The sequence below is a fragment of the Saccoglossus kowalevskii genome, chromosome 15, assembly GCF_978046115.1.
Source record: "Saccoglossus kowalevskii chromosome 15, keSacKowa6.1, whole genome shotgun sequence".
Taxonomy (NCBI): domain Eukaryota; kingdom Metazoa; phylum Hemichordata; class Enteropneusta; family Harrimaniidae; genus Saccoglossus; species Saccoglossus kowalevskii.
The window spans coordinates 13,976,089-14,001,861 of record NC_140655.1 but is presented as its reverse complement, the minus strand read 5'-3'; the positions used below and the strand labels follow the sequence as shown (position 1 = coordinate 14,001,861).

At 35.8% G+C, this 25,773-nt stretch overlaps 1 protein-coding gene across 1 annotated transcript; it reads right to left on the bottom strand.

Moving 5' to 3' along the window:
- Positions 1–3,799: 3,799 nt before the first annotated feature.
- LOC100366597 (calcyphosin-2-like) lies at positions 3,800–25,417 on the bottom strand. The gene is made up of 19 exons (XM_085490476.1): positions 25,323–25,417; positions 23,260–23,420; positions 22,145–22,260; positions 20,997–21,107; positions 20,040–20,102; positions 18,691–18,775; positions 17,794–18,008; positions 16,619–16,706; positions 15,988–16,055; positions 15,771–15,866; positions 14,645–14,719; positions 13,920–14,012; positions 12,724–12,817; positions 12,164–12,282; positions 11,140–11,246; positions 10,617–10,771; positions 9,069–9,188; positions 8,128–8,224; positions 3,800–6,752 (listed from the first exon to the last, which is right to left on the bottom strand). Exons 2-19 carry the CDS (start codon positions 23,401–23,403, stop codon positions 6,580–6,582), a joined length of 2,019 nt encoding a protein of 672 aa, XP_085346602.1. The 5' UTR covers positions 23,404–23,420; positions 25,323–25,417; the 3' UTR covers positions 3,800–6,579.
- Between the last annotated feature and the right edge of the window lie 356 nt (positions 25,418–25,773).

Sequence of the window (25,773 nt, the reverse complement as noted above, 5' to 3'; positions counted from 1 at the left end):
GGGGCATAGAAGGTAGTCCTTTCATGGTTGGGGTAACACTCATGCAAGATAGCATTTGAAATGGGTTGGGGGCATGGAAGGTAGTCTTTCCATGGTTGGGGTAACACTCATGCAAGATAGCATTTGAAATGGGCTGGGGCACAGAAGGATGTCCTTCCATGGTTGGGGTAACACTCATGCAAAATAGCATTTGAAATGGGTTGGGGGCACAGAAGGTAGTCCTTCCATGGTTGGGGCAACGCTCATGCAAAATACCATTTGAAATGGGAAGGGGCATGGAATGTAGTCTTTCCATGGTTGGGGCAACACTCATGCAAGATAGCATTTGAAATGGGTTGGGGCATAGAAGGTAGTCCTTCCATGGTTGGGGTAACACTCATGCAAGATAGCATTTGAAATGGATTAGGGCATAGAAGGTAGTCCTTCCATGGTTGGGGTAACACTCATGCAAGACAGCATTTGAAATGGGTTGGGGGCATAGAAGGTAGTCCTTCCATGGTTGGGGTAACACTCATGCAAGATAGCATTTGAAATGGGTTAGGGCATAGAAGGTAGTCCTTCCATGGTTGGGGTAACACTCATGCAAGATAGTATTTGAAATGGGAAGGGACATGGAAGGTAGTCTTTCCATGGTTGGGGTAACACTCATGCAAGATAGCATTTGAAATGGGTTAGGGCATAGAAGGTAGTCCTTCCATGGTTGGGGTAACACTCATGCAAGATAGCATTTGAAATGGGTTGGGGGCATAGAAGGTAGTCTTTCCATGGTTGGGGCAACAATCATGCAAGATAGCATTTGAAATGGGTTGGGGCATAGAAGGTAGTCTTTCCATGGTTGGGGCAACACTCATGCAAGATAGCATTTGAAATGGGAAGGGGCATAGAAGGTAGTCCTTCCATGGTTGGGGTAACACTCATGCAAGATAGCATTTGAAATGGGTTGGGGGCATAGAAGGTAGTCTTTCCATGGTTGGGGCAACAATCATGCAAGATAGCATTTGAAATGGGTTGGGGCATAGAAGGTAGTCTTTCCATGGTTGGGGCAACACTCATGCAAGATAGCATTTGAAATGGGAAGGGGCATAGAAGGTAGTCCTTCCATGGTTGGGGTAACACTCATGCAAGATAGCATTTGAAATGGGTTGGGGCATGGAAGGTAGTCCTTCCATGGTTGGGGTAACACTCATGCAAGATAGCATTTGAAATGGGTTAGGGCATATAAGGTAGTCCTTCCATGGTTGGGGTAACACTCATGCAAGATAGCATTTGAAATGGGTTGGGGCATAGAAGGTAGTCCTTCCATGGTTGGGGTAACACTCATGCAAGATAGCATTTGAAATGGGTTGGGGCATGGAAGGTAGTCTTTCCATGGTTGGGGCAACACTCATGCAAGATAGCATTTGAAATGGGTTGGGGGCATGGAAGGTAGTCCTTCCATGGTTGGGGTAACACTCATGCAAAATAGCATTTGAAATGGGTAGGGACATGGAAGGTAGTCTTTCCATGGTTGGGGCAACACTCATGCAAGATAGCATTTGAAATGGGTTGGGGGAATAGAAGGTAGTCCTTCCATGGTTGGGGTAACACTCATGCAAGATAGCATTTGAAATGGGTTGGGGGCATGAAAGGTAGTCCTTCCATGGTTGGGGTAACACTCATGCAAGATAGCATTTGAAATGGGTTGGGGCATGGAAGGTAGTCCTTCCATGGTTGGGGCAACACTCATGCAAGATAGCATTTGAAATGGGTTGCGACATGGAAGGTAGTCCTTTCATGGTTGGGGTAACACTCATGCAAGATAGCATTTGAAATGGGTTGGGGGCATGGAAGGTAGTCCTTCCATGGTTGGGGTAACACTCATGCAAGATAGCATTTGAAATGGGTTGGGGGCATGGAAGGTAGTCCTTCCATGTTTGGGGTAACACTCATGCAAGATAGCATTTGAAATGGGTTGGGGCATGGAAGGTAGTCCTTCCATGGTTGGGGTAACACTCATGCAAAATACCATTTGAAATGGGAAGGGGCATGGAAGGTAATCCTTCCATGGTTGGGGTAACACTCATGCAAGATAGAATTCGAAATGGGTTGGGGCATGGAAGGTAGTCCTTCCATGGTTGGGGTAACACTCATGCAAGATAGCATTTGAAATGGGTTGGGGGAATAGAAGGTAGTCCTTCCATGGTTGGGGTAACACTCATGCAAGATAGCATTTGAAATGGGTTGGGGCATGGAAGGTAGTCTTTCCATGGTTGGGGCAACACTCATGCAAGATAGCATTTGAAATGGGTTGGGGGCATGGAAGGTAGTCCTTCCATGGTTGGGGTAACACTCATGCAAAATAGCATTTGAAATGGGTAGGGACATGGAAGGTAGTCTTTCCATGGTTGGGGCAACACTCATGCAAGATAGCATTTGAAATGGGTTGGGGGAATAGAAGGTAGTCCTTCCATGGTTGGGGTAACACTCATGCAAGATAGCATTTGAAATGGGTTGGGGGCATGAAAGGTAGTCCTTCCATGGTTGGGGTAACACTCATGCAAGATAGCATTTGAAATGGGTTGGGGCATGGAAGGTAGTCCTTCCATGGTTGGGGCAACACTCATGCAAGATAGCATTTGAAATGGGTTGGGACATGGAAGGTAGTCCTTTCATGGTTGGGGTAACACTCATGCAAGATAGCATTTGAAATGGGTTGGGGGCATGGAAGGTAGTCCTTCCATGGTTGGGGTAACACTCATGCAAGATAGCATTTGAAATGGGTTGGGGGCATGGAAGGTAGTCCTTCCATGTTTGGGGTAACACTCATGCAAGATAGCATTTGAAATGGGTTGGGGCATGGAAGGTAGTCCTTCCATGGTTGGGGTAACACTCATGCAAGATAGCATTTGAAATGGGAAGGGGCATGGAAGGTAGTCCTTCCATGGTTGGGGTAACACTCATGCAAAATACCATTTGAAATGGGAAGGGGCATGGAAGGTAATCCTTCCATGGTTGGGGTAACACTCATGCAAGATAGAATTTGAAATGGGTTGGGGCATGGAAGGTAGTCCTTCCATGGTTGGGGTAACACTCATGCAAGATAGCATTTGAAATGGGAAGGGGCATGGAAGGTAGTCCTTCCATGGTTGGGGTAACACTCATGCAAGATAGTATTTGAAATGGGTTGGGGCATGGAAGGTAGTCCTTCCATGGTTGGGGTAACACTCATGCAAGATAGTATTTGAAATGGGTTGGGGGCATAGAAGGTAGTCCTTCCATGGTTGGGGTAACACTCATGCAAGATAGCATTTGAAATGGGTTGGGGGCATAGAAGGTAGTCCTTCCATGGTTGGGGTAACACTCATGCAAGATAGCATTTGAAATGGGTTGGGGGCATAGAAGGTAGTCCTTCCATGGTTGGGGTAACACTCATGCAAGATAGCATTTGAAATGGGTTGGGGGCATAGAAGGTAGTCCTTCCATGGTTGGGATAACACTCATGCAAGATAGCATTTGAAATGGGTTGGGGCATAGAAGGTAGTCTTTCCATCGTTGGGGCAACACTCATGCAAGATAGCATTTGAAATGGGACGGGCAATGCAAGACAGCATTCCGAATTTTGAACATGGGCAGAGTCAGAAAATACCATGTCCCTGTCACAGTTGAACAAGTAGTTGTGTAGCCACATCTACTAAAGTTAAACCTTCAACTTAAATACAGTATTCTTCCTGGCAGATTGGTAGCTCTGCATTGCAATAATTAAAGGGCGGTAGTCGTCATGCTGTGCGATGACCAACATGCTTTAAATCAACAAACAAAATAATCATAACCATACATTTTATTAACATGGTTTAACAATACATATAAAACGTAACAATCTGTTACTCTTATAAATCTCATAATCCAAATGTAGCAAAAATGTACAAATAAACAAAGCCAATTTGAATACCTAATTATATGACTGAAAAGCCCCCCTCAAGGTGATGGTGTTGAACCCTTACCATATAAGAGTGAGGATGAACTATTCTAAATATAGAGGTGGAAGGTTAAAAAATTAGGGTTTTTGTTTTACATTTGCAGTATCCAGATGAATAATCCAAGAGGTGAGAAGTTTTAGAAAATGCTAGAATCTCGTTGGAACAATTAAACATTTCAATCATTTGTATGAGCATGGCAGATTTACCTAAAAATTGAAAGATGTGAAAATGTCAGAATTTCTTCCAGGATTGGTGAATGTGACCCTGCAAGGCATACAACAGCATGATACACCAGTAACCCCCCACCCCTTACATAAGCAAATCTACAGCCCTGGAGAGTATGAATTCTACAGTCATCATACAATTGTAATTGCTATCCACGCTAAATCTCAAATATGTGGGGAAAGAACGCAATTTACTGGTGAATAACATCTGTACTTCCATACCGCTTAATTTATTGTTAATGATAACAGATATTGTCAAATTTCTTTTTTGCTAGGTATAGTGAATTTTTTAAAAATTTTACTTAAATTTCAGAAAGTTATGTCCATGCAAAAAACTGTTTAAAATTCAACATTTTCGTTTGTGTGTGCCTGCAGGGTTAATTTGCTTTTATAAAGGTAGAATACAACCCACAAATACAAACTAAAATATTTACACTAAAACAAAAATCATTAAATATTAACATACTAAAATATATATATTATGCTGCTACAACAAAATTAACAAAAAACAAAACATAAAGTGAGGTTTCTTGATTCCACAAAATCTGATGTCGGGTTTTACATGTCAGGTGCAGAATTAAGTTTGTTTTAGTAACAAATTTGTGGATTGTCGAAAAGTTCAGGAAAACCATGGAATTTTGAAACAGTGAGTATTTATAACCATGCTTTCTTACAAACAAAACAACAAACATTGGTTTTCAACCAGAAAATAAATAAGTCTATTCTGTTTTTAAAATAGTGGAGTCTTGAAAAATGTACACCAGCATTCATGAACAACTATAATGAATCAGTAACCTGAAGTGTGACCTCTAGAAGTCATACACTACCAGTATCTAGGGGTCGCACAGTACCAGAAAGTGCGACCACTAGGGGGGACGTACAGTACCGGCAAGTGCGAACACCATGGAGTGCATATCTTGGTTCAAATACATAAAAAAGCAAGGTGTCCTGAAGAGTGTTTTATGCATTTGAAAAGGTGTTATATAGGTCATTTTCATGATGTAAGAGTTTCACAAATTCTAAATGGTGTTTTTCATGTGTGTATAACAGGAAGTAAAGGGTGTTCTCATGTTCTAAAAGTGTTCCAAAAAGCATTTTGATGTTCTAAAGGGAATTATACATGTGTGTATAACAGGAAGTAAAGGGTGTTCTCATGTTCTAAAAGTGTTCCAAAAAGCATTTTGATGTTCTAAAGGGAGTTTTACTTATTCTAAATGGAATTATACATGTGTGTATAACAGGAAGTAAAGGGTGTTCTCATGTTCTAAAGGTGTTCCAAATAGCATTTTGATGTTCTAAAGGGAGTTTTACTTATTCTAAATGGAATTATACATGTGTGTTTAACAGGAAGTAAAGGGTGTTCTCATGTTCTAAAAGTGTTCCAAATAGCATTTTGATGTTCTAAAGGGAGTTTTACTTATTCTAAATGGAATTATACATGTGTGTTTAACAGGAAGTAAAGGGTGTTCTCATGTTCTAAAAGTGTTCCAAATAGCATTTTGATGTTCTAAAGGGAGTTTTACTTATTCTAAATGGAATTATACATGTGTGTATAACAGGAAGTAAAGGGTGTTCTCATGTTCTAAAAGTGTTCCAAATAGCATTTTGATGTTCTAAAGGGAGTTTTACTTATTCTAAATGGAATTATACATGTGTGTATAACAGGAAGTAAAGGGTGTTCTCATGTTCTAAAAGTGTTCCAAATAGCATTTTGATGTTCTAAAGGGAGTTTTACTTATTCTAAATGGAATTTTACATGTGTGTATAACAGGAAGTAAAGGGTGTTCTCATGTTCTAAATTTGTTCCATAAGGCATTTTGATGTTCTAAAGGGAGTTTTACTTATTCTAAATGGAATTATACATGTGTGTATAACAGGAAGTAAAGGGTGTTCTCATGTTCTAAATTTGTTCCATAAGGCATTTTGATGTTCTAAAGGGAGTTTTACTTATTCTAAATGGAATTATACATGTGTGTATAACAGGAAGTAAAGGGTGTTCTCATGTTCTAAATTTGTTTCATAAGGCATTTTGATGTTCTAAAGGGAGTATTACTTAAGGGAATGTTGACGTGCTAAAGGGTGGTGCTTAGGTTCTAAACTGTGTACACAAGCATAATAACAAACAGGACAATATCTGATACTGAAAGCAATTAGCATATGCATGGTACACATAGCATGAAATAATTCACGAAAATCCACACACTTTTGTTTGGAAATGGGTCAGCCAAAAAAAGTCTGTTACAGGTTGTATTGGAGAGTCACTAAAAACATTTCTTATTATTCCTTGTTTTGTTCCAACAATTGTATTAGTGTTTTCCTTGTTGCATTGAATACAGTATCACATACAAGAAGATGGACGTCTCAAATTCTTGATTTCACTGGGATAGGAGAGTTGGTCTCTAAATTCCCCAGCAGTTCTTCATCATCATGGTAAAAAGTTCATCATCATCGATACCAAGACTGAGTCCCTCATAGTAGTCTTCAAAGTCGATGTAAGAGATCTCACCGGATGATTTACAGTGCTCAAATGAATCTAATAAATTATTCAACACATCTACTTCTCTGGCATTGCCTATGTAGAAAAGAAAGTAACCACAGTCATTTTGAATATAGTCATATGAATGATCATAGTTTTCACATTTTTAGGGTCACAGTGGCCACCAGTCAGCCATATTTTGTTTACAGCGCTGAAATGTATCCTAATAAATTATTTAAAATCTGTGCTTCTATTGCAATAACTATTTATAGAAGAAAGTGAAAAATATAACCAGTCAGCAATTTGAAATTTATTCTCAAAATAATAAATTGTCATAGATCAAGTCACATTTTTGAGGACAAAATGGCCTACAGTCAGCCATATTTTATATCGCATAACAAATTTAAATATTAATAATACAAATCATAATCTTATAAATAATAAATTGGTAAAACAATGTTATAGAAATGTTTGCCTTCAGCACAGACAAATTTTCACTAATTTTGCTAGTCAAAAAAATTACAAATCATAGAAAAGAAAATTTCACAAGGATTCTTAAAGTTGTATTATTGAATATATTTTGTTTGTTACCTTCAATGTATAAAGTAATATACTTTATTTTTGCTATTTTCGCTGAAGGAATGATTCAGTGAAAATAAAGTCCAGCGAACAGACATTTTTTCCTACATTTCACATTAAACTCATCAAAAATCAGTGAAAATAAACTCCATACAAAACGCCCCAAAAGCTTTTTCAGCGAAAATTAATTCCAGCGAAAATATTGATTTTATTCCACAGTATATCAAACACAATAATTATTGTTTTATTATTTGAAATAAATCAAGTTCAGAATTAGCAAATAGTTGAACCAAAGGATTTTCGTGGATGCCAAGGTGATTGATTTGTGATTCAACATCTTACGGCACAGTCAAGTTCACCAAATCACACTTAGGATTGTCCTAAATTAATCAAATTAATGTGACCTTCTTAATTAATCAAAATTTGATCTGTTTGCCAGTGCCAGTGCTTTTAGTCCCCTTCCTTCTAAATTTATGTGACAACTTATATTATCAGCTTCCTCTGCTTCCACGCACACTTTCACGCAATTTTGTCCCCAACTGAATTGCAATAATTCCCAGAGGTGAAGTTCACTTACAGGATGCAAATTAAAGCAGCAATCGCTGTGGTTTTAAACATTTTTTTTGGTATAAAACTGCATAAAGATATTTTTTGATGTACAATGTTAGTATATAATGTACATGTCATGCTTTCAGTGTCCGCATTTGGAGATGACCATTACCAATTGAAACTGATGACATAGGAAATGTTTCATTGAAAATAAAAAATCAGAGAAAAAAAGATTGATACCCCCGTACTTACAGTTATTGTCGCTTTATTATTTGGTGATTGGGAAAATTAATTATTAATAAGTTTATCAAATATTCAGAATCATTTGTTTAACTACACATACCTGATAACACTTGTGGGTGTTTCTGTGCACTGAAAAACTTCATAATACCATTAAACGATATGTACCCGGACTTGCCAGCATCAACTTTCTGAAACACCTATAAAAGTAAAATTTTACACAAAAACTTCAAAATCTTCCTATTATAATGCATTATTATACATCTGTCACCGTAACACCATAAGTTACAGCGTGCTGTAATTTTTGATATTTTACGGGGTGTTTTCATCCTACCATATAAGGAAATGCGAATTTCAAATATGGAATGATTACGCGAGTAAGCATCCTCTAATAATTAAAAACAAACATGACTGCCACCAGAGTTTGACCGGACTCCACACAAAGACGTTTGCTGATTCTGTTCTAAACATTTTAGATTTCAGCATTCCCATTGTGTATCCTTGGAAGGAAAAGATGTATAATAATAAGGTTATTACGAGAATACCTCAAAGTATGCACTCTGACAGTATGCCTCCCACTGTGCATTGGTCGATACTGGAGCTGTACTGTCTTTGTGCATACTTTGAGATATTCTTGTTATAACCTCGTATTATAGCCATTCAAAGCACTATTCAAGCAACAACCTCACTCAACCGAACATGAATATACCTATGAATCCTTACCAAATGCTTCCAACCCCCTCATCCAAGTCAAATATTGAATGAATCTCGACTATCAGTTTTGGTTCCCTATTTAAGTATTAAAGGTTATACCTTTTGGTGTTTAGCTTTTGTAGTACAATTTGAATTGAGCAACTGTCAATCATAAGCATGGAGTAACCACCTAATAGTGATCACGGAGAAACAAAACCTGGCAGTTATGCAGTTACCAAGATGCTCATGAGATACAGCCAGTTTGCTGCTACATGTACATGCAAGAACTTGTTATTAGACAGACACTAGAAGCCCTTGATTATCATCAACCCTTGTATGTTCAGTACCTACCTTGCGAACCAACTGTTTTCTAAACTCACTCATCTCCCCAATAACTCCCCGTAGAAATTCACCATAGTCAATCTTATTGTCGCCATTTTGATCCAATATCTTCCATAATGAGTCAAATTTCTGTTGAAGACAAAAACAATTTATAATATGGGAGTAGTGAAGATTTTCAGGAAGTAAAATTCACACTAATCATTTTCATAGAAGAATCATTTTAAACCATTTCTAACTATAGTTTGGATTAAAATAATTCACACTAATTAAAAATCGATGTAATGTAATACGTAGACTAAATGTGGTCATGTGACTGTAAATAAATTCTTTATTGAAGTTTCATACGAGTACAAGCAAATACCAAGTAAATATGCATATTTCGTCATGTTCCATTTATACTAGCCTGACATGTAGGCTTGAGTGGCACCCTCGCCGCTGGCATCAGACCCCACTAACATCTGACAGAATAGTGTATGTCTCGTTGGCAAGATCAATACTGCGAATTCTTTCAATGAATATTCATTTTGGTGGTCAAGGTAACAACATGTGGAAGGCACAACTTGCGTGACCTTGTCAAGCTACAACAGACTGTCTTTCCTGTGCAGATGCTCACTCGTAACCAGGAAGACAAAGCCCTGTTTGTAATGTCGGCAAAAATCACATACTGTTTTCAACAAAAAAATAAACATTGGGCGGAAATTTGCCAGCACCTTATCACACATTATGTCAATAAATAAACTCTGCCGTGAATGGTTACTCTTTGATGGCCGACGTTCCTGCAATTTGATTGGTATCAACAAAAAATCATCGGGAGAAGTGAAAAACTACATCACTCTGTCAGGCGTGTACTGGGAGCACCGCAAAGGGCACACTTCACGCGACCTTGTCAGGCTACATTTATAATAGAGCTTTGACATTTTCATAGCATTATAAGATATACCTGTAGATTCTATAAACCATAAAAAAGTACATAATGAGCCGAAAAAAGTTCCTACTTTGCAAATTTGTAAGGTGCCATCAACTGACCAATATATACACCATCAAACGTTCAGATTGTGAATGGGTAATTGAGAAATTAACTGCAGAATATAAAATCAAGCACACTTCCTAAATTAAGCTGATTTGTAAACAACAACCCTCACTGAGTTAGGATTTGTTTGCGCTTAAAGGTCAGTTACATTGGAGGTAAGTTTGTCAAACCCTCCAGCACTTTCAAGTTGAAATGGACAGTAAAGTGAGGACAAGGATATCCAATGATAGGGCGGCATCATTTGAACACATTTTATGTTTTTAACTTGTTCTGGGAGTGATGTTTGTGGGAATGTAACTTTAAGGCAAGCTAAAAAAAAAAATTGTATTTATCACTTCGTAGAAATATGTATTTGCCAATTTGTCTACTAAGATTGAGTAACTTTCTGTCAAAGTGGTTTATAAAGTTAACCAGCCCTCCATATTAAATATATAGCAAAGGAATGTTGTTGTTGTAGGTTGCATCCATTGGCCAACTTTCTTTCTCACCCTAACAACAAATCAAGAAATTAAACAAAATAATCTTACTTTCTCATCAATATCAATATGATATGTCTTTAACGCTTTCTGGAGTTCTGATCTGTTGAGCAGTCCATCTCCTGACTGGTCAATTTTCCTGAAATGTTGGCCCATTCCAGTTAGCGTCCGGATACCTCTCTTCTTTAATTGTTTTCTCACTTCCCCTACGAGATACATGTAGTATCAAATGAATAAACTTACTGACTAAACACTTACAGCTGAAACTGTAAGCGTGGACTTTCGGATGGGAGACATGATAAAGCAGACACATTCAAATATGTATTTCATGACAAAATAAACGAAGACGTAACCTCCAGTCACATATGCACACTACGTTTAATTGTACCCTGTGTTTTGGTTGTATTGCAGTTTGTGAATATGACATTAAGGTGAGGAGAACTGTGAAAAAACAATTACTGTCTCTCTGTACTAGGTACTACTGGGGTAGTGATAAATTAAATACACAGTAAGACTTTTGAAATGTCTGGTAGTTGCACGCTACGTTTCACTCAAGGTTTCACTTGCCACACACCTTGTATGTCTGACATGAATTTATAATCTTCATATTCTTGTCTTGTAAAAGGTGGTTGCATACCAGCCTGGTATTCGTCGGGATCCATGGGAATATGGCCATCAAATCTATAAATCAATTGGAGAGGAATTATTCAGTATGGGAATGACGCGTAATATTCCATATTTATATAAATACAGTATATAAAATTTCTTCATTTTTACTACTGTGTTTTTCTCGTATTTGCAATAACATAAACACAGCATTAATAAAAAGCTATCAATCTCTATAAAGGTCGGATTTGACTCCAAACACATCAAGTTCACTTCCATATAATCTCTAGAAAAATCAAATCATGGCAAAACACACTATTTAATGGCCAATTTGACAGAAGAAAAAAATATTATTTTTGCCAGAAATGTAAGTATATGAATTAATACAGCTGTCATATTAAATATTCAATTTTTGAATGGTTGAAAGACATGTGAGGTTTAAGTCAGAGGTTAAATGATTTCAAACAGAGAAATTACGAAAAAAATGTGTAACTAGTTTTATTTGTCATCAATAAGAAGAGGTGGATTCGGAGCATTTGAGCGTGGTAAATTTTCTGCCAGGTGGATTGCTAGAGGCTATATAAATATACTATATACCTATATCAAGTATGTAGGCCCCAAAGTTTGGAATAATATTCCAGAAAGCGTTAAAAAGCACCACACGAGATATTCCTTTAACAAAATTCATATTAGCTCTTGTATTTAAATACATTGTTTCTATTCACTTAATATTTCACAGCCTCTTGATAGCCATAAATTGTTTTTGTTTATTGTAGTTTTTGAGACTGACGAAGACTGGGCTAGATTAGTTGTTGGACAACTATTTTTCAGTCTTCTTGTCTTATTTATTTTTCATTTTGTTTTGTTATTTATCATTAAATTAAATTAAAGATATTAGGTGGTGCAACTATGCTTAGATCCATCTAAAACGATCATGGTAGATAACACTGCAGTTTTAATATGAGGATTAGTTGAAGTATTGGTATACTTACACAAAGTTAGCTTTGGCTCGTTCATCCACTTCTGCCACACGTATAATGATCACCTGTTGTTGTCGAAGTGTCTGAGGTATTGAATTCTGATCACTAGTGGAAAATGTTAAATTAGAACCCTGCAAAAATGAATAATAATTCTAATGAGAAAAACAAAAACAAAAATTCCAAGATATGGATTGTAATTGCAGACCCTACCTTGAAGCAGGAGTAAAAATAAGGTGCGAGATGTCAAAGAAATGAAGATCACAGAATTGTACAAAACTTCAGAGAAACCAAGGTAGGATAAGTTGCAGTATAGGAGTGGAGATGGAGAATGATTCAGAGAGGAATTATGAGGAAGTTAGAGCAGTGATGGCAATGGTCACAATGATTGCAAAAAAAAAAAAAGAGTCTTGTAAAGCATCAGTAGTAATGAAGATGAAGATTGGAAAATAATGAAGCAGCGATGACGTCTGTAGGGAACCAAGATGCCTCCTTGTACAGAGAAGCAAAGAGCTTAATATTCTATACTAAATATCATCTGACTCCCTTTACTTCAACTGAAATATTTCACTTACAGTAAATATATCTTGTATTACATACAAACTTCCTCGTCTCCGTCCAGTTACATGTTTATAACATCCTCTTTGTATGAATGGTAGAGCAGAGGATCTACAATAAAATAGTATATGATAGATTATAGTTCATCATACCGGATAAGAACATGCAATAAGACATTGTTATAATATATATGCTGTACCATATTTGATAGCATTGGTAGCAAGTACAAAGGCATATGATGAGTCCTCCTCCAGTTTTTAGTGACAGTCAACATTAGTGCCAAAAAATATTTAAACTCATGTGAGAGACATGATACAAAGTTTGTGCGATTCCTTCTTTCTGGCCATTCCATTCATAATGCCTTTCTAGCACGAAAACGACCAGTCATCTTGAATCAGATTCTAAAATAGATGCATGTGTTAATGTGTTACATGATGTATGTGTAAAATTTGAACATTATCACTCCAGCCATGTAAGCAAAATGGCTCCAAAAACGGCAGTCGTTAAAAATAAAATGGCCATCAGTCAGCCATTTTGAATCAAATCCGGAAAAACAAAAATGACGTGCATCAAGTACGCATTATGTTTTTATGTCTGAGATACAGGTGCGGATGGATGCACACAGAGATGAAATTACGAATCTCCGTTTTTGGACTACATCCAAACGGGGACCACCAATCATTCTCTCCTGCTTCGTACCTTGTCATAACCACTAAAATATTCCACCAAATATCTACAACATGGCTTCGCTGTTACAAATTTTGTTTAAATTTCTATAAAGTCATAGACAAATTTGGGGATATAATGAGCTGCCATAATAAGAGAATAACACCCACATGAACTTGATAGGAAAATACTGCTCAGCGAACCTATGCATGATTCTACTGAGGTCCTGTTTTTAACCTTGATCAAATAGACAAATCTGATTGGATGCACATGTAAAACATACACCCAATCGGGGTAGGCACATCACACACAATATGGAGTTACACTAGAATCCCACCAAAAATTTGCAGGGTGTTGAATTGCCATAGAGGGCACACTTTAATATACACTCTGTGAACTTGATCTGTCAAGGTTTAGTGATCTAAATCAGTGGATCAAGGATAGAGAAGATGCACCAGCAAATGCCTTTAAATGGTCCATTATTCCTATCTACCATCAGGTATCGACTTTACATGGAGCACAAAGACATACATGGTATGATACTTACTTTTTGCCAAATTGCTTATATTCATATATCGTCAAAGTATTGTCGTGCATAAAATAGAAACCACAAAGCTCCCTGTGCGCATCACGACCATTTCTAAAGAAAAATTTGAAAGTATTGGAAGAAAAGATTGAAGCATATATGCCAAAAATTGAAAACATTGCAAATTACAAGATGACTAAGTGTTGCATAAATCATTCCTTCAAATACTGTAAACTAGTCTTCATGAAAGACAAGTTTTCAAAAGTCAATGTAGATCTTGAAATTATGTTCCAGGAGAAAAAACTGTTAGTGGAGTTCCGCAAATTTTGCCATCAAAAATATTATAATATTAATCCTGAAAACGCAAAGATTTCTGGCAGTGAAAAATAAACTGTTAATGGTCAGTATTATAAAAAAAATGTTTAACTTTAAACATACTGATGTTTACATATATGCAAAAACTTGTCACCAATCATTTGTAATGAATATGTAATATTGTAATGAATATCATTAAAATCCCATAAACAGTTTTTGAAATATATAATTCGAAAATCCAATGAAAGCTAAAACTAACTTTTGTGAAAATTAAATAGATACTGATTTGAACCCTCCAAATACTCTACAAATTACCCAAGAACTCCTACCTGTATGTACTGACATTTAAGCGGAGAACATTATATATTTTGTTTATATAAATGTATATAAATTATGATTTGTGATTTATTGTGGATGAAAACTTCATGTACCTTGTTAGAATTCGGGCACCAAACATCAGCCGCTTGGAAAGTAAATTCTCTGTAGCTGTACCAGTTGTCCTTATCCTGAGTACAAAAAACAAAACAAAAAAAGTTGCACGCACTCAATCATAAAGAGTCTTGCAACTATAATGTGAACTATTCGATTGTCTTTTGTATAGTATTTGATGCACACGTTTACAAATATTTAATCTATTCCAATTACTGAGCATGTACTGTGAAATACTTTATTTTAGCTGTAATTAATTTATGCTGAAAAGTCTTTTTGGGTGTTTTTTATGAAATTTATTTTCACTGATTTTTGATGAGTTGAATGTAAAATATAGAAAAAAAGGTATATATTTGCTGGATTTTATTTTCACTGAATTATTACATCAGCAAAAATAGCGAAAATAACACTGAGCGAAAATAAAGTATTTTACAGTATTTAAATAAAGTTAAATCATCAAATATTTTCCACAAATCAAACATACTTATTCCATCAAATTTTACACATATAATATTTCTCAAACCCCAATAAAGTTTTTTCAATGATCCCAGAGTGCAATGATGACAGTAGAGATGCATAATAATACCAGAAGGTAGGTGCAACTAAATACAGAACATTGGATGTTCACATCTCATAATGGAATTAAAGTAAGAGGTAGACTGTTGACAGTTGTCCTTCCTACAAAGTAGTAATTTTTACATTAGAGGCTACTGAAGATGTGAAACATGAGTGCTGTAGACACAAGTGAACTATCACTTGCAAACGGTCTCACACTATGAAAATACGTATGGACACACATTTATCACATATTTACCAATCACACATGTTTAAAAAATTTGGTACTCAACCAGCATCATAGGTGAGGCGACTGTCAACAGTATAAATGAGAAGATTTATAATCTCAAAAGGCAAATTGAGGAGTCCCTGAGATGGTGGAGAATACGTTAAAAGTCAAGTCAAGTCAAGGACCAAATTTATCTTAGTCTGATGTTAGAGGACAGTATGACAGACAACATTATGATGGTATCACATTGCAGTGATTTGGATCTACCTTGTCTTGCATCAGAATATGGCGATATAGACATGTAATATCTTGTAATAATGTATGGTGTAATTTCTAAGGCTTACTTTGATTCATGTAATGTTCTTATTCGTCCTCTTCCATGAGCACTGGACATCGGCGAGTAGTTTCTATGGTTCTGTTCTGGATCACTAATAACGGCTCTATAATATGAATAAAAACACTTTCATGGTGAGTTTATTGTAAAAGCCCCAATAAAATGTTATCATAAATTCATAGCCAACGTCAAAGAGGGATATTAAACATGATACATGTGTATCTTACCGGGATAACTGGTCAACCATGACAGTTTCAACAAGTTGATGCTTTCTCTTTTCGGCAGCTAGCTCTTCCTGATTATTAAATTGAAAACATATAATGGTGAACATGAACCATGACTTATCTAGTATCTTGAGATACCCTAAAAATGTCTGAAAATGTTTTCATTCCAGGAAACACAGTTTTTTTTTCAGACCAACAAATTTTTTAAAATAATATTCCGTCATTTATATAAACGTATGCACTACTGATACAGTATTCTTTAAATTCATTTTCAAGAATAATAAGAACCAACCAAAATCATACTAATTTATTGTGATACTCTAGAAGGGAAATTTGTAATTAGTTCAATTTAAGGATTTGATGTTTTTAAATCCACTGGTTTATACACCATTAAACTGAGAAAATTGGGAGCAGATAAACTGTAATGGATTACAGTGAATTAATTTCATTTCATCAAAATACTGTCAGCAAAAATAATTCCAAGATAAAGTCAATTTTTTATACAGTAGATTCTAAAAAAAACAACATAATTTGTATTGCATGAAAGACACCAAAATATTGTGAGTGAAAACAATTCAAAACTAAACTAAGGTATCCTACAGAGAATCTCAGAAAAACAAAATAATTTTCTTACAGCATCCTTCTTTAGTGGATTAGCAAACTGTGGCTGAGAAGGCCTCCAGCTGTAATTATATGCATTGTCTTCTGGAACCTCTGGATCACTGAAAATAAACACATTTATAATACATCTGTTAGTGTATCTTTATAAGTTACAAAGTAATGTATTTGTGTGTTTGTTTATCCTACCAGACACCACGTCTTACAGTTACCATTGGTCACAGAAGGAATACCTAAGAAAACTCAGCCGAAAAACTGTTTTGCTGCGATGCACACTTGGTGTGGGGAAAACAGAGAGTAAACATAAGGCAAGACTGCACTGACCTCTTGACCTTGTGCATATGACGTGAAAGAAAATCTACGAGGTCATGGGGCTTCCCCTGACCTAGATTTCTCTCTCCGTCACCGGCTGAATCACAGAATAATGCCTACAGTTCAAAATAGTCATTTTGACTGACCAGAGTCTATGGTGGATAATTGAACAAAGTGAATTGTATTTGTGTGATAATGATGACGATATCTGTATTCAGAAGATGTAAATTCTGATGTACATGTAACGAATAAGGTCTGGAACAATGTAAACTATTTTATTTTCATGACAGGCAAATTGTTTGTAAGAGAAAGCCACAAAATTTAAGTTTTTTACAGTGTTTCCAAGATAGGGGCATGATGCTGCTTTTGGCACTGTGATAGTGTTTCTTTCTCCATTATCGTACACACTGTTACCTAGATCAGGGAAACAGTGGCTGTGATAACGGGAAATAATGAAACACTATTTGAGTCCCAAAAACAAGTCTTGTGGTTCTCTCTCACCCTCAAGAAAAGTGCCACCTTGTCCAGTCTTTGGGCTTCAATACACCATCAGTTAGATGGGGGAATAGCTTTTAATAATATGAAGACACCTAAATTTAAGTTGTATGTGTATTTTCTGTTTTATTTGACGACGCCTTTGAATCGCAGAATTGAGTTATGAATCAAATTCAGTAGTTCTGGTGTTATGTTGTAGACCGGAATTTGATTTTGCAAATCTGTGACTATTAAAGTTCTTTGTTTTTCTGGACAACCTAAAATCCTGTTCAGTCATTGCTGTTTGGAATTCTACTCTGAGTACGCACTAACCACAATTACCGTAAACTGAGAAGTCCTGAACACGCAATCAGAATAATAATTCATGCAGAAATATTAACAAACCTTTCAGTATTTCCTGGCTGTTGATAATGCTGTTGTGTACCTCGTGGATGATCATTATTTGGCTGTGCTCCAGGCCGGTGTCCATCCCCCTGTCCTTGAACAAACTGCCTGTAGCTTTGTTTCATGTCTTCTTGGTAATCTTGGTATTGTTGTTTATACCTCTGCGAGGGCGGAGGAAGGTTTTCTGGCACAGCAGGTTCATACCATTCCTTAGGCTGCAAACAAAATTACCGAAATGCAATATTATCATTAACGTATAAATTAAAATTGCATTTCACACCAAAATGCTAGTATTCTGTAAGGTTCAACATTACTTTTAAAATGACCTGAAAAAACATACCGTAATGGTAATATTGCTTAAATATAAATCCTCCACAGCCAAGGACTGTTTATTCAATTATCGCCTCACAAATATAAACCTAGTTTGTATTAAGTGCGCCCTCTGTGGCAATTCAACATGCTTCTATTTTGTTTTATGTGAATAATGTCCATTGCCAAATGCTTTCTCAACGCTTATTGGGCATCAATTCACACACAGCTTCTTGGGGATGTATGTTTACATCAAGTTCCCAAAATCAGAGATTTGAAATAATAGAAATCTATGCTCCCAAAATACATTGCACAAAGAAGAGAATTATTGTAAACCTACCTTATTCCAAACTGTTATGCTCCCAAAATACATTGCACAAACAAGAGAATCACTGTAAACCTAACTTATTCCAGACTGTTAAGCTCCCAAAATGCATTGTGCCAACAAGAGAAGCACTGTAAGGTTCTACCTTATTCCAGACTGTCATGCTCCCAAAATGCATTGTACCAACAAGAGAAGCACTGTAAGGTTCTACTATATTCCTGACTGTTATGCTCCCAATATGCATTATATATAAAAAGACCTACCTTTTTTTCTTGCTGCTGTCGTTGAGATGGAAGTGGACTGGGCGTGTAATGCAAAGCAAATGGAGAATTCATCGCAGTACGTCTTCTGAAAATATACAAAAAAAAACATATTTTAAATTATAAAATACTACCGGTAGTAGAGAAAATTGAATTTGGCGAGAATGTCTTGGAGGAAACAAAATTGTGAAACATGAGGTGATGCCCATTTGCAAGATTCACATGTCCTGCCTTGATTTCAAAGTGTTAAAATCACATTCAGGTTTATAACATATTGACTCCATTTAATGTTTTATACTTTAATATACTGTATTTGCACTATTAGTAGTGCATGTGTTTAAGTATATGATAGGAGTACCACCTTTGACATTCCTTTTTTGGCATATACACGATAATGATTTGTTTGGAAAACAGCCTAAATTTCAGCAGAAAATGTCAAAGAAATAGATGGTGAAAAAATAATATAGTTTGGTACATGAAGGACATTTTCTTTCGTTGGTTTCAGTTTTTAGTCTAGTGTGTCGCCAGTTTCAGTATGTAATTTATGGCAGCTACATGTACATCTAAATTTGCTTAATATTCTTACTGCTTATCTGTCATTCAACTGTTTTTGGTAGGTTTCTTGATAAATGGTGTGTTTGTCTAATTTAATCATTTTTTATTCATCTCGTTGCATGTCACTGTGTCATACATTTTGGTGGGTTTTTTTGGTAGCCTCTTGGAAGTGTGTTTTTTGTAACATTAAAGTCTATTTTGTAGACGCTGTTGAGTTTTGTAAGAGAGTAGTCAACAAGTTTGTTATTTCCCATTTATTTCAAAGCATTGTATGCAATGTTATTTTGTTCATCTGATATTGAGTGTCTATAATAGTTTTATATGACATAGTAGTGGAAGCCATCCAGTGTCCATTCATATGCCAATGTTACTGGCAGTATTACTTGCATTACTTACAAGTACAATGTATCTACAGAAACATAGGTCTAATTTTGTAGTATCTTATTTGAACATGCATCCCATAACCCTCCTGTGTATGTAAGGATTGGTAAGTGCGTTGATTCAAAGATGTAAGATTGTGCTCTTTCTGCTTTTCCTGGCTAGGTGCGTCATAGTTAGATCAATTTTTTTGTTACTATTGTAACTCCAAGGTAACTTGTCATTTTTTCTATGTAATTTTATTGAAATGGTCTTTATAAGACAGGTGGGTGGTCTTTATATGAAAGGTGTGATCATTTTTGTATAGATTACCAACTCATATATTTGAAAATAATGACATGATACAACAAAAACACATTAATTAGAGTTGATCAAAAACAAATAAGCTTGACTTAAGGAAATTAAAAATTGAGGTTTACCCCTGATTGTCATCTTTGACTCTGCCTTGCTGGTTATACATATCACCTCGACTTGTGCCCCAGCTGAAAGAAAAAATATGATGCTTAATAAAATCATGGGTATCCATCACGCTGAATTCTGATTCACATGGCGTCCCTGTATAGTACAAAAGAATACGAAATGTGCTAAGTAGCCTTTGGCATGCTCACTGAGTTTAAGATTCATACATATTTATGGCTTCAAAAAGCCAATTTGTGACTTTGTGATATCAAATTTATTAAACGCAGGTAATAATTATTCTTAGGGGTGGACATCTTGCAATTTTCACTGCCTGGCAACCATCACAGTGAAAACAAAGGCCGTAAACTCCCAGAAAACTGAACTTTGGGATAGCTGTTGAGACTCCCCCGAACAGAGTAACAAGATTACCCCTGCATGTACAACATATATAAATTTGGTTGCTCAGGATTATTTAAAAGTTGAGTTTGTGCTGTTTCCTTGGCTTTAGCTGTCTTCACCGACTCTTCGGCCAGTGTTCCAAGACAGCTTGTGCAAAGCCCATAGAAATACATGGTACAACAATGCTCGTCATATCAACGTAGAACGTTCTGTGACATATCTCCGCCCCCCAAAAATATGAAAAATGAAAATTTTTACACTTTCTACACAATAAATCTGATATCACAAATTAAGGATCCTCTATTCATGTCATACTTTAAATTTCCTTTATAATTTCAATGTATGCATGTGGTACAAGACAATTTCAGTTACCGGTTAGTTTAGGCTTGAAATTGGCTGCCCTGTTATGCAATAGTCATGTTGTTGGTGAATTAGTGAACAATTTTGCTAACTTGTTGCTTCAAACTTCTGAAATTTACTGATACTCTTAAAACATGAAAAGTCATGACCATAAAATGGCTCACATGTTTTCACAGAATAAGACTTCTTGAAGTAAACATAAGATATTAAATACTAACCTTACAGTACTGGCAGTATTGGGCGTATCAAGTTTACCTTCAGAGTAAGGTAAAGGATTGGTTAGCAAATTATCTGGATGAACTAATTTACCAAGATTCAAAGCTGGTACACTGGAAAAATAATAAAAAAAGAAACACCATTTACACATCTGCCACTGTAAACAAATTGGTTAAAAACATATACTGTAGAATACTTTATTTTCGCTTGGAATTTATTTTCGCTATTTTCGCTGAAGGGATGTTTCCGTGAAAATAAAATCCAGTGAATATACTTTTTTCCTATATTTCACATTAAACTCATCAAAAATCAGTGAAAATAAATTCCACACAAAACGCCTAAAAAGCCTTTTCAGCGAAAATAGTATTCCACAGTAGTTTAAATAGTCATACTATAAACTAACAAATGTAATTATTGTATACAGAATCATTAAAATATTATTATTAATTTCGAGACCCACCTCTGTAATTTCTGATCTGTGCTACTAATATAGAGCAAATACGGTTTGTTTTTGTTCTTAATCTGTTGTACTTGCATTTCTTTCATTTTTAAACATATTTATATCTCCAATTATTCCCAATCTGGGTTAAAAAGTGTGAAAAAATGAAATTTTTCCTTAATATTGTGCTCTATGGATTTGTTCTAAAAATATATTTACATTACAAAGAATAATTACATGTAGAGAGGAAATTTTGCAAACAATTAACACCTCCAGGCCTTGATTTTCGGAAATAAGACAATCTAAAAATGAACACAACCATTTACTGGACATAGTATGGCAAATGATTAGGAAACTATGATATTAAAATCTCCTCAAAAAAGCCTTAATTGCGAGGATGATGATAGACAAGTTTAGGGACGACGTCAAAAGATCGATGTCGGATAAAAAACTTAATTCCTTTAGTTTTTTTCCAAACCCCCCCTACCCCCACTGAAACTTAATTGATAAATATTGGTCATGGCGTCAGATTACAATATTTGACTAACTATTATGCAAATTAAATTAATTAATATGCACATATTTTTACTTAAAATGAACTCTGACCAGCAGACATACACACATGTACACACAGACAGACAGGGTAAACTGCAAAAACTCCCATTGTGTGCTTCATATACAGGAGTAAAAAAATACTTGAATTGCACTTACCAGTCTGGTCTATCGTGAGTTTCTCTGGAAGCTAACCGTGGATCATGGGTTTGATCACCGCTACCTTCATAGTATCTACGGTATGCTTCTAGCTCAGCCTGTGTAACAACAGCCCCCTACATCCAGAGAAGAACAATAGATCTAGCTTAGATACTAGATTTGTTTTGGATCCAAAAATTAATGTAGTGATGTGCATTTTGATACGAATCAAAATTTCTCAATTAATACTACATATACTTTACTAATCTCAAAGCTCCTTATAGAATAATATAACATGAATTGTAAAACACGTCCCCAAATAATGCAGTAATATATATATAAACATATTAGCCAATTTGTAATGTGTTTTTATTTACACTTAGATGAAAACACATTTATCTAAGGCCAGAAAAAAAAATTCTTTGTTTCTTGTTTCATGGAAATTTAAAAATGAGGCGGCGAGGCGTTTTTTTTTTTTTTTTTGAATACTGAGCTAAAACGGGGGAAATTTGAGACAAGCGCGAGTACAAGCGCATTTTTGAATGCTTTAAAAGGAAAAAAACGTTTGAGGCGCATAGTTCAAAATGATGCGTGCGGAAACAAGAAACAGAGATATTTTTTTCTCAGCTTATATACTAGATCTTGGAGAGAATATTACTAACATGTGGTTTTCATTATCAGCAGTATAAATTTCTCTCCGTTCATTTATTTCCAGGTTATGGTTTGATAATTTTGATGTAATATTGGATTTTTTGGCAAAAATGGCCAATATGTATAGTAATATACTTCATAATAAATGAATGCAACATTGGCTTAAGGATGGCACAACAACCTGTCACTTCACCTTGACCATATCATCCACATAGAAATTATCAGGTCATACATTAACCTGCTTCATCTTGGACCCTACTGACAGCGTTTCAGATGCTCACCGGATATTAGCAATTTGAAGATATTTTTTAAAATGTCTTCAGTCAGAGGGGCCTAATTCCTGTTTGTTAATTTGTTATTTTTAACCAAAAATGGCAAATTTAAGCTACTTGTAATTTTGACTCAACTAAACCCCTGGCTGATGTCACTAGTGGATGTAATTTAATTTTTGTTAGCTGAGAGTTACATTTATGTGTAATCATTACCGGTGGTGGCATTCTACCAAATCCAGACCGTGCGGTCTCCGGTGTGTAGTAGCTGCTTTGTTTATTTGCACTTGTATTCTTAGCTTTAGCTGATCCTGTTCTGTCATACTGTGGTGTTGGCTTGCCATGGATGGAAAGATCCATTCTTATCCAGTTATCGTCTACAAAATATAATGAATATTTAGATGAGTTAAATATCTGTTTGGCTCTGACAAGATTCCATGCATTTTCCAACAAACATTTTGTCATAACCAACACATAATCCTTTCATTTCGATATCTCTCATGGCTCCTTCTCACTTAACCAACTTATGCAAGTTGAATAATGTAACATTACACCTCATATGGTTGTCATTATTATTTTTAATAGTGGTAGTTCATTGAACCACAGCTCCAGATGTATAAAAGGAAAGATGAAAGACTTCAGTATGCCAATCGTGCTCCATAGTGATGTACAATGTATCTGGCCAGGGTTGTACACAAATTTGGCTTTTTCTGATAACCAGAATTCATAGAGTATTTTAATTTTCTGTCACATACAAGTATGAATATTCATAGAATATAATGTTAGTTTACCAGTTGTGCTAAATTTAAATGTAATTTTTAAAAGTTGCCTAAAACGTTTTAAACAGTCAAGGAGTCTTAAAATTGACTGTCAATCGCAGGTTTATTGAAATCAAAGTTTTAATTCATACTGCTAGCAGAATATGTTCTTTCAAGTCAGACATACATGTACCTAAAATGTTAGCACATAGGATTAACAGATGTAGTAAATATTATAGTAAACTGTGAGTGGGTCATTTGAATTAGATTTCCAATGACACACTGGTGCAATCCCAAAAATTCTGGAGACACAATTTTAAAAGTGTACAGCCAACTGCACTCATATAAGTACATTGTATATTTTACGAATATTTGTTGTTCTTGCTCATAGCATTTTGTAAGAAAAAGTTGGCAACTAGCAATTCTGATGGAGGAGGTAGATTTTAAAAAACAAATCTGCACAGAGTAAATGTTGAAAAAAACACACATGGAAAATGACAGAAAGAAAACTATATGCAGTGCATACAAAACATTTATTAGCTGAACCCCATGTCAGATAATAAAGCTTTTTTAAGCTTGACTCCATGGCTTCATTTGGAAGTGTCTCTAACATGCTCCTCTCAGCCATGGAATGATCTGTGCAAAAAATTTATGTTTACAGCTTATACCCAGAATTCCTCAAAATTTACAGTTGCTATGATCACAAACATAGAGTTCAAAATCTATGACACTCTGATGAAAATTAATAAAAATTATGACTTTTATTGTGCATGCTTGTTAAACAGGAATGTTTGTCAACGAAAATGTGGTTATTTTTGCAAATTTTACAACTAGATCATGCCACTGTGTCCGGAAATGCATGTAAACATAAATTATGTTGTCTGACAATGGCTTGTTGTAAATAATAGGTAATACCATATACCCTCTTGTCTTACGTACAGCTGATGGGCAAATATCACTTTCAAAATTGTTTCATGCGAAGTAGTAGATAACATCATTTCCACTTTACGTCCAAAGTATATCAGTTGAAATTGACTCTCATTCTAGGTCAGTGGTGGGAAAATCGTGATGATATCGTGGATAAATAGCATGATTACCCAGCGCCCGGGATTGAGGGCAGCAAACTGCGTGTTTACTCTACCCATAGACCTACAGCATTTTAGCTGCAGCCAACAATAGGCCAATCGGAGCTGCTAAACTGCAGAAGATGAGATGTGAAAAAGGCTCTGCAGACGGTGTACGTGCCTCTTGTAACTTGGGGTGAATGACAAATAACTTGGCAGTAACATACTTAAACGCAGCCTTGTTTGTACGTCGGCAAATGAATGGAAGCAGCAAGCTGGTTCACAATGGGCCGGGTAGGCTGAGATACATAACACATGTACCGTAGTGAAACAAACTCGGGGAACTGTCAACAACGATGCAAAGAAGAATACATATTGTCAGCGACCCACACTGTTCTCACATTACTGAACGCACGACCAGCAGTCCATAACGGTCTATTACCGGAATAATACTTACAAACACGTTTCCGGGCGAACTTGGATACAATATATTAACTTTATCGTGCTTATCGTTGTGTTCAGTTGCTTAGCTGGCCGCCATCTTTTATGAGCTTGAGTGTTCGGTAATCCATTACTCCAATAAGAGCCCAAGTGCAGCTATTCCAACAGGTTTTATTTTATTATGCTCATTCTGCCCAAATAGTCTTGATAATGAACATAACTGTTTTTCGATAAGACAGTATAAAATCCTAGTATTATGACAACTATACCTTCTTTCAAAACTTTTTAAAAAACTCAAATAAGTTTCACTTCATACATTTACATGCATTCATCTATATCGTATACCACATATATAAGCAAAGGGAAATCCATACCAAACATCCAATGAAGATTGCAGCAGTTTTTAAAAGAAATATCATGTGGCCTAGTGGGTTAGAAGATTTTTAGCATAATGGGAAATGACTTCT

What these genes read in the sequence shown, in the direction of transcription:
- LOC100366597 (XM_085490476.1), bottom strand. Translation starts at nt 23,403, where the DNA reads ATGGATCTTTCCATCCATGGCAAGCCAACACCACAGTATGACAGAACA. An exon ending in CAGCCAGGAAATACTGAAAG is followed by an intron (nt 16,707 to 17,793) that starts GTTTGTTAATAT and finishes GTTTATTTTCAG; the next exon opens with TGATCCAGAGGTTCCAGAAG. An exon ending in CGAGCCAAAGCTAACTTTGT is followed by an intron (nt 11,247 to 12,163) that starts GTAAGTATACCA and finishes ATTGATTTATAG; the next exon opens with ATTTGATGGCCATATTCCCA.